Genomic DNA, 10,185 nt, shown 5'->3' with positions numbered 1-10,185 from the left:
AGATATCCTGGCGATAAACAACTCGATTATGAAACGCCACCTAGAAATTTTGTTCTATAGTTCTAACTGAGAATATTCACAACTATCGACCAGCTAATTCAATATCATCCAGCCAACAGGCTCTGAAGGGGTTGGTTAAAGTGAGAAGTCATGCTGCAAGCCTAAGCGGGATGCCATGCAGGGCGTATGCTCTGAATAGAAACCCTATGGAAACTGAATTGTTAGGGTCAAATTCGTCCCAGATTCAAAAGCTGCCTTCATGTTGTTGTATACTCGCATCGGAAAACCAAGACTGAGACAAACGATAGTAATAATCAGCATCCTCCCAATCTTTTCATCATCCTTGTACTCGTTTGACTTTGGCAGATTAATTAATATGAAGACCGAAATTGGTGTTACTGGGCTCTGTTGGGCTATATTACGAGCGACATGGCAGGTAGAATAAGCCCAGAGTCATAGTGTTCACTAGCTTGCTGGCTAGCGGGAGAAGTAGAAGCCACCAAAAAAGCCCCCAGTGATGATAGCCCTCATCACATGCGAGCGATAAGTCGTTAAAGTTGTTCAACACTATCTCCGTTACGGGAAGTAAGGCACGGCCTGAAGCGGCGCCCATGCCGCTCTATTGCGGTCCGCATGTGTGGTGAAAGCTAGTCCTGAAGCTTACTCAGAATGAACGTGATTCTGAGTAACTCTTAAGGCGGCATGATAGGCGTAAATAGGTCAGGCTTGTGGAGCTTGGGCTTGAACAAGGTCATGGCGAAGAGGGTAGGGAAAATATTAACGATGATAAAATAACAGCCAGCATCAAGAACCAGACTAACCAATATGCCACTCCTGGCAATAGCGGTGTGAAAGTGCTTAAACAGTCGGAAAGTTAACATGTTTTCTGCGTGCAGGATCATAATAAAAGGTTTGAAAAAGGTCGCATTTGAGTCCAGACGATCTCATCGCCAGTTGCGTTCGAGGAAGATTTAAACGCTACCAAATACTGAGACATCTTCTACCGCAGACAGTTGAATCACTCGAACTTCAACTACAGCCAAGCAGCTCTCAGCTCTCCTTTTGTGTTGCGGATTATGCTTTCGGTTGTTTTAGGGACCGAGTAATTCACGAGCACAGGCACCATGATTGAAGATGCAAGCTTTTTTCGATGGCTCTTCTAGGTACTGCGCAACCGGAGAAGCTTGCTAGCACTAAGAAGATACTTCAAGGGCATTGTTTAGAGAGTAACTCTAAGAGTAGAGGGTCAGTGCAATAAAATATCATGGTAAGTGTTGGAGAATGAAGGGGCAACGGTTAACAGAAAAGGGAATGGAGGGAAGTCGGTCAGGAATTAGCGAAGATAGCCATCTGAACTTGTCATCTCAGATTTGCAGCCAATCTGATGATGATGATGATGAGGTTCACTGATCAAGGAAACAACCGAACATTCAACTCACACTTGACTACAGGACCAGGTACTGTGTCATCCTATAAGATGTGACTAGAGCTCAAAACATGATTCAGTGAAACGAGATGAGACTGAAGCCTAAAGCCGAAAGAGGATAATATGCTACATTTCAACCTTTTTGGCTCTTTGCCTCAATTGTACATGCGCCATATAATATCAGATCGTGGCTTCCGGCTACCGACGCCCCTTGCATGCTGAGTTGAATTTTCTTATCTCCCCGGAAGATTTCATCCTTAGGGTAGGATTCTTCTTGCTTGCATCCGCCTGGTTTTGATACTCTTATAGCTGGAATTGAGATATCCCGGCACATTTGATGTTCAAAACCCAAGTCGAACGATCATATGCGTCCTGGCTAGACACGATGCCTCGAGAAGAAGAGCTCAACAGTGACCGCCTGATAGCAAAGTGCGTTATCTTCCGCTCCTGTCAGGTAGGAAACTAGAAGAATCCTTGTAGGCAACAATTCGAGAAGGTCAAAGCTGAAGTAAAGGTTGAAAGCTGAAGTGAAAGTCAAAAAGCTGAGGTGAAGGTTAAAAGTTGAAGTTGAGGTTAAAACCCGGAGAGGAGGTTTAACCCTGCAGTCAAACTGAATTAAGCAAAAAACAGTAGAACAACGTTCGACAAATATTAGTTAAATATCATGTCGAAAACATCATCTCTGTCTTCATTTCCATCGGCACCGTTATCTTTTAACTACTTGAACCTACTGATCCTGATAGAGTGTTCTCATGAACTTCAAAATGTCCGCCACTCCCCTTACCGCTTATATCACAGATCCGTTCAAAGAGTCAGCATCGGCATCAGCTCCTCCTACTCAAATGAAGTTTGGTCTCGATCCTTCACCATGGTCGTCTGCTTCATCTTCGTACACCTCCGATGGCGCCTCCGAAGACGCAGACAGTGAGAGCAGCAGCTGTCCCGATGAGATGCTACCCGTCAGCACCGCCTGCAAGTTAGTTGCCAGCTTAACCGTACTTCGCGAGTCCCACAGCAATCCTGATAGTCCTTACTGTCTTCCTGCCGATAACGATGAAAAGCTCCGGCTTGACAAGCAGCATAACTTTATCCGAGACCACATCTGCAACGGCCGCTTGGTGTTGGACGAAGCTCTTAAGCTTGAAAATGGCTCAGTTGTTCTTGATCTTGGTACAGGTTCCGGCGCTTGGGCGTCTGACTTGGCACAATTTCTGCCTGACGGCGTTGAAATTCGAGGCTTCGACATTAGCAACCGCCTCTTCCCACCCAACGCACCCAACGTAACTTTTGCCGTCGGCAACGTACTCGAGCTGCCAGACAACCTTCGTTCGAGAGTCACGCTCGCACATCAGCGTCTTCTCATTTACGCACTTCGCCGCCATGAATGGAGCCGTGCCATTAGTTCTATTAAAAATACTCTTATCCCTGGTCAGGGCGTTGTCCAGCTCACTGAGGTTTTCACCCCTGCCAATAATCCTGGTGCCGCCCAAGAAAAGTTTCAGGCTTTGCTATCTTCGTAAGTCTCTTTCGTTGTAGTCCATTATAGCACTTCTTACTCACCAGCCATTTACTCTCTTTTGCAGTATTGGTCACAAGCGTCAGCTTCTTCTGGATTGTGGCGAGCTTCTACCGGCTCTCCTTTCAGAGGCCGGCTTTGTTGATATCAAGAAAAGGACCGTTAAGATCCGACTTGGCAGCGCTGGCGGCCTGAAAGGCATAGAAGTGGCTGCTTGCCGAAGCGGTGCATTCCGCGGCATGCGCGATAGCGTCTTACTTGACGGCGGTTACGGAATCATCAACAGCGCAGAAGAGTTTGACAAGCTTCTTGATCAAGTTTTGATCGAATGGGAAATCAACGATTGCTACGCCTTCTATTTTACGATAACGGCTCGCCGTCCAGCTTTGGACTTCACTGCACCGCTATCATCGCTCAGCATGCCCGAGATTTTCAACTTTCAAGTCAAGCACAGTAGCCACCTGCCGTTCTATCAGTACTCCGAGGGCCATGCCGCCCCCACTCTCTGACTGGATTCGCAAAGACTCTTATGCGTGTTTATGTCAAGGTTAAAAGATTTGTAATGCGGTTTTCTCTGCCATCTGGCTAGGGCCTAAACGGTCATATAATCACGCCTCGGAAATTGTTTCTGCCGTTGTTCGCAAGATCAGCTCGCGAGTTTTTGTAGATTATTGATGTCTTTGAGCACAGTACGGTAAGCTTGCAGGCATAAATCAGCCTCTGTGTGTTTCGAGAAGCTAACTTCGAAGCGCGCGAGGCGCCCCTCTGACTTTTTTTGAGTCTCAGTTTCTCACTAGAAAGGAGCGGGGTTCAACCCCCAGTATCCTTACTTCGATACAGGCACTGCACAACCGATTACTCCTAAGCACATAATTCTATTCCCTCCCTTATTGGTATCTCTATGTATTTGGCCACAACGTTTTCTAACATGATAAGGCAGGTTTACATAGAGTGGAGGGGGGAAAGATCCCAACCATACACGATTGAGATCCAGAATATTTGGTCCTATCTTCGAGAACCAACAGTCTGAGCCGTGAATTTGAGGTCTAAAATAGATAAGGACAAAATCAATACTGAAATCGCCACCGGTGTTTTTTCGTGGAGAGACAAAGAAGGGCATGGTCATCAACCACGTACCCGCCATTCGCGATGGGTACAAAGACGGTTAGTTGGCATTTAAGAGCCTCAACTCTAATTACAATTCCTCGCTTCCTAGGTGACTTTGACGAGTATTATGTGTTGTTTTGAGCCACTAATTGGGTCCGGTGACTGCCTGAGGACCGAAGCCAACAGATGGCCAAGCCGCATGACAGCTTGATTTGAGTCAATCAGAGCTTGTTCTTTCGAAGGAAATTCACCCTTCGACAAAGATCAGAAATATCTCTTTTCACTTTCTTAGTCGCCATATACGTAAATGAGCCTTCGGCTAACCCAAATCATTCGAGCTCTTCTCCGATAGCTGGAGGTCTAGTCAAAAATTTATCAAGCATGAGTGAGAGACAATTCTGACTTTATGCACGCCCCCACGTCACCTACAGAGATTGCGTTGGACGTCATGTATGTGGTGATAACACATACATTGAACATGCCGATATAGATGCAAAACAGAATGGTATGAATGACATTAAGTCTAAGTCTCACTACAGATATTTTAACAGCAGCCCAAAAGGCTGTTTCGAGCTTTACAGATCTGATCTAAGGCTTGAGGTCTTCATTGAAACATGGATACATTAGAAGCTCCCTGCCTCATCAATCGTCCTGCGTCTTGGAGCACTATCAATTATTTGTGTCTTCATCGAAAGTAATAGAATTGCTACAGCACGAGCTGATCAACATAGCACTTGTTCCCCAACGCTTCACATCAAGATGCGCCAAAGCACAAACCGAGATAAGCACATTAATAGCAGCCTATAATATCTGGGGTGATTGGTGGGATCCCTGTCCGTTGGCGGCCGGGTATATGGTATGGACGAATGAGATGCAAAAGCACATGTGCTTTGGCGCCGTCGCTTAGCTTGGCAAACGCGCAATTTCCTTCGGTCAAGCTCAGTGACTGGAGTTGCCCCCATTCGTTCTACTAACTCAAGTCAAAAACCGCTGATCTGGAATTGTGAGATGCCGCAACAATCTTTAGGTTATTTAAAAGTGCAGGACACAGCGCTGTGTTTTATGATTTCAGGTCTCATACTTTCATTTTAATCAACTCTCAACTAGGTCTGTTTCTTAGTTTGAACTGAAATGACTACTTCTCCCACCTCTGCTCAGACCGAGGATTCAAAAGTACAGCCGAGTCTCTGTCGTCATTCAGAAAACGCCCATGTGAGGACTGGCAATTATGACAGTTATGACGACCCCGACGGCAACGATGACAACGACGACGACAGCGGCGACAACGATGAGAAAAGCTCGACCAACAGACCTTTGGGACCGATTGAAGATAAAAAAAGGCCAACATACGCTTGTCCTTTCATGAAACACAATCCCACCAAGTATACCAGCTGCTTGTTCAGAGGTTTCCGACTTGGAAGAGATATGAAAGACCACTTAGTGCGAAAACACATCTTCGATCACTATTGCTCTTTATGTTTAGAGACCATCTCGTCCGAGAAAGTGCAATCAGAGCTCATGTTCTGCTCTTCTTGCATGAGTCGCATGCCCTTTTCCACTTTTGAGGGCATAACATTCAAACAACGCAAACAGCTCTTCCTCACACCACCTCAACATTTGTCTGAAGAAGAGCAATGGTTTAGATTCTGGGATATTCTATTTCCAGGATGCACAAGACCGTCCTCAGCCTACGTTGACGTCAGAGACGACACTTCATACCTCTGCAGTTCCGAGATAACAAATCCTGTTCATGGTATATCATCTGCCAATGAAGAGCTTGAAATGAAATTCGAAGCTGGGCCACAAGGGACCATGGATCCGAGTACTCCTAAGTTTATCGAGCATGGAGATGTCACAATCAGTATTGACCCGGCATTATTGCAGCTTATGGATGAGAAAGGAAAGCAGTTCACCCATCCAGCTTTCAGGTCAGGACGTCGATCAGCAAATTTTCTAGGAGTCCCCCAAACTGGCAATTTTACTACGATTGCAGAGGATGACAAAGACGAGAAGGATATCGAAGCTTTGTTTCCGGAAACAGAGACGAATGCTCAGATACATTCTCAAAGATTCGTCCAAGAACTTTCAAGTCGCATCTTGAGTCAAGTTGGGCCCTTCCTAGATCCAGAAAATGAGTCGAGATTCCTTTTGCCACTTCCTGGCCTTCTTAAGATTTTCGCGATTCGGATAGCACTCGAATCGGACAACCCAGCAAATACGGGCGTGATGTATTTCATCTACGAACATCATCAGTAGGTTGCTACTAGGTTCAGACCTGGACCAATAGCTTCGATATCAAGCTGATGGAATGATGAGACAGATTGTGGGCCACATTGGGGCTTCCTGTGCCGCCATTCGGACACAGGCTAAGGTTGGCGAAAATGATTCGGCAGAAAACCAAGGAATATCTCTTCCCCAGAGGGTGGCCATGCGGAGTAACAGAGCTGCAGTAGGTGACGAGGTCTACAAAACAACTCGACCTGGAACGGATCAACATTATGACCTTATCTTCCAAAGCAAGTCATTTGACTGGATGATTTCGGATTTACGAAAATCTACCCTGCTCCACGGGAGCGTTGACAACCAGAACGGCCAGAACGCAATCTTCAGTAACCGATACGCTATGCTCCAGAGTTTTCCAGTCGAGATAATCAGCAGAAGAGGAGAAATTTTATCTCATACAGCCGAGTTTAGGCTTCATGGGTGGTCTGATGACGGTTATCATGGCCGGGAACTTTTGGATTCTCTTGTCATCACATGCTATTCTGGAGAGGCTCAGGTAACATTCGTCAGCCAGTATATGTATCAAACATGGCCCTCAACAGGATTACTTGTTCTGAGCTTGCTACAGACAGTCATCAAAAAAGCCGAGGACAAAATTCACGCCGCCGGAATTAGTTCCCGCCTCCACATATCAACAATACCCTATGGAGTCAGGCTGCCAGACAAAACCCAAGTTGTGGCGACTGTTTGCGACGATGTACTGTTGTTTAAAATTATTGGGCCAGCAAACACCATTACCGAATGTGGCGAACAGCTTTCTTGGATTCAATCTGCCATTTTCTCTGAAAAAGGCAACATGACTACACCATCTGTCAGCAAAAACGCAAATACAGTACCGGGTTCGCCGAAAACAGTCTGTTTTGATATCACAGCCCAGAAGACTGAAATTGGACTGCACGCGGCTCGGGAGGACTTCTGGACTGACCTTCTCGGATCTGATGTTGCTGCAGTGCGAGGTTATCCGATACTACGACGACCACCAGGGTTCTCTGGGCTTGAGGTTCCCTTAGATGTCCTTTTGAAGCTGGTAGGAGCAAGTGGAGCTACCACAGATGGCCCTGGAATCCTTATTCACGGGTCTCACACGACTCTGAGATTGGGCAAACGAACGAACGATATTTTCCTCTGGTATGAAATCTCGAGCGTCGAAGAATACCGAAACTCTCATAGCGGCATCAATTTCGATGATGGTCGGCTTGACAATCTTGCCATAATTCGGGAAGTCCGTCATATCATCTATCGCTGTGAATCGAAGGAAGAAACATCCTACAGTAAGCCATATGCGCTATTCATAACTATTTTCAACATAGATAACACAATTATTTAGGCACTGTTGGTAAAGCTTGTGCTGATCTTGGCCATGTACCCACATCATGCGCAACTAGAGACATAAGTGGCCTCATTAGCTCGACGGATTACAAAGCGATGGGCAAGATTGAAATGGATACGACAACGTCTCCTGAACTTACTGTGTCGGATACTCCATCACCCACTATTGCGTCATCAGGGACCATTACATTCCCTAATGACCAAGAGTATTTGACCTGTTCAATGGACTCGGATTCGCAATCAACATCAGAATTTTCGGAAGACGCTGAGACCTTTGATGAAAAAGAGTCTTTACAGAGCGTTCTTTATGCTCTAGCTTCCAGTCTGGCGGCAGCATATCGAATTGCAGCTGGAGGAGATGCCTCACACAGCAACAGTAACAACAACCTCAGCACAGAAACATCGGCGCCATATTCTAGGCACAAAACCTCCCTAAGTCTGGGGAAACAAATTTTGAAACGAAGAGGTGAAGAATTCGAAGATGAAGAACCCAACAATGGCACACCTCAACCGCCGCCTTCCAAGAGATCTAGGGTAGACCTACCCAGATACTTTGCCTGCCCATTTTGGAAGTTGAACCCAACGAAACACTTCAGATGTCTAAAATACAAGCTCAACAGGATTCGGGACGTTAAACAGCATCTGAAAAGAATACATACTCCTGTTTACTACTGTAGAAACTGTGTGGCTATTTTCCGCAGCAGGCCGGAACTCGAAGACCATACGCCGAACGGGAAATTTGTTTGCGAACTCGCGCCTCCAGGAGCAGAGCCCGAGGGTATTACGCGCGACAAAGAAGTACAGCTTAGAACAAAGTCAAGCCGTAAACTCTTGCCGGAGCAACAGTGGTTCGCAATCTGGAGGATCTTGTTTGCCGGACATCCACAGCCTGACTCGGCTTACATGGATAACGTTATTGCTGAGCAAGTCGACAAAATTCATGAATACGTTGCGAAGCAGGTGTATACTGAAGCTCGGGAGTACCTTCTGCAACACGGTGTAAGCCTTCTTGTATCGCGCCTTCAGGCCATTCCAGAACTATGGGAGCAGCCTGGAATCACGACAGGAAGAAAGGTTCAACTCCTCCAAAAATCAATCTCAGAATGGGCTGAGGTTGTTACAGACCAACTGAGCTCAAACCGACCGCCTGATCAAGAAACATCCCGAAGTACGTGGCCGAGTAGAGAGAAGGAAAGCGACAATCCAACATACGACGAAAACTCCGATGCATTGTTCGCGTCTGATGGGGCTGAAATGCGAAACCAGCTTGAGGAAAACCCCAGGTGGCCCTCGCCATCTACGGCACCCAACAGTTCAGAAGATATAATCCGGCAGACAATCATTGAGAGTCCACTGTATAGACAAGCAACCATAATAGGAGCTGTGAACGAGTCCGATGAACACATCCACATCAATCAGGGTTCTTCAGAAAATCTTGACGATGGCTACGGCTTTTGGTCTCAGATAGATGTGTCTACGGTTGACGAGACACTCGGGATGTTTGGCCCTAACAATATGTCTGAGGAATTCATGCCAGACTTCTCATCCACATCAGGGCATGATGCCACAACAGAAGGCCACTAGAATCAAGGGAATGCTAGCGAAATTTCGCAACTTGTATTTTGAGTAGTTGGAGAACTATCAAGTCCTATATCTCTGTCTAAAGAAGATTCACTGCGCTTGAAGGCGAAACCCATAATTTTTGGTGATGTCATGTTGTCTGCAGAGGATGACACAAGCTGATGTAGTCGCTGTTAGCTACACTGTTAGAACTTGTTAAGCTCAGGATGTTGAGAATATTTGTTGATCAGAGACAATAGTATTGCTTAAAGAATGACTGGAATTTGTTTAAATCCAAGATTGGACTAGCTGTCGGGTTCATGGCTGAGAGGGTTGTGTTCGATGTTAGACTAGAGGAGGCGACGAACGGATAACTGGATGAGATATCATATAAAATGCTTTAGTTTTTGATGGACCAAGTTATGTCACTGGTCAAGCTGTTAGCCTCTGGCTTGAGAAGATGTTCATGCTCTCGCCGGAAGCAACGCCTGTGGAGCATAACAGGATGGCTGGCAGGAGGCTGGACAGATCGCTGTGTCTCAACGCTGTATGAATACGTAAGCCATTAGGCGGCTGGTTGATAAGCATCTTGTTCCTAACCAACCAAATAGGGAAGGCGTGTTTGATCAAACAACTGACTCTTTAAATCACGAATGACGCGAGTCTCTACATTTTACAAAGAGTCAGATATTGCTTGGGTCCAAGTATCATGAGGCAAAATGTCGCAGTACAAGGATCGGACGCGCGAAATCGATGGTACACTATTTAGTGAGCTCGCTCCCGCGAACCATGACAACCTTGGGTTTGCTGAACCGCGAGAAACTTGCTTAACCAGCCCTCAGACCAGACCAAGGCTATGGACCAGAGTCGGCTACTCGAACCACTCCATCGTCAAACTCGTACCCTCTTACTGGGTTTCCCCTCATTGACGGCGATTACAATGCAGGACATGGATACAACGAGA

At 46.2% G+C, this 10,185-nt stretch overlaps 1 protein-coding gene across 1 annotated transcript; it reads left to right on the top strand.

The window, feature by feature from the left end:
* Positions 1-2,190: 2,190 nt before the first annotated feature.
* ColSpa_05594 (N-methyltransferase gliN) lies at positions 2,191-3,451 on the top strand (the record flags this gene model as incomplete). Its single annotated transcript, XM_049271806.1, has 2 exons — positions 2,191-2,942; positions 3,010-3,451. 2 exons carry the CDS (start codon positions 2,191-2,193, stop codon positions 3,449-3,451), a joined length of 1,194 nt encoding a protein of 397 aa, XP_049127763.1.
* Positions 3,452-10,185: the final 6,734 nt, after the last annotated feature.

Source organism: Colletotrichum spaethianum (assembly GCF_022836535.1).
Source record: "Colletotrichum spaethianum MAFF 239500 DNA, contig12, whole genome shotgun sequence".
Taxonomy (NCBI): Eukaryota; Fungi; Ascomycota; class Sordariomycetes; order Glomerellales; family Glomerellaceae; genus Colletotrichum; species Colletotrichum spaethianum.
The sequence above is the reverse complement of the archived record's forward strand: the minus strand, read 5'-3'. Positions and strand labels throughout refer to the sequence as shown.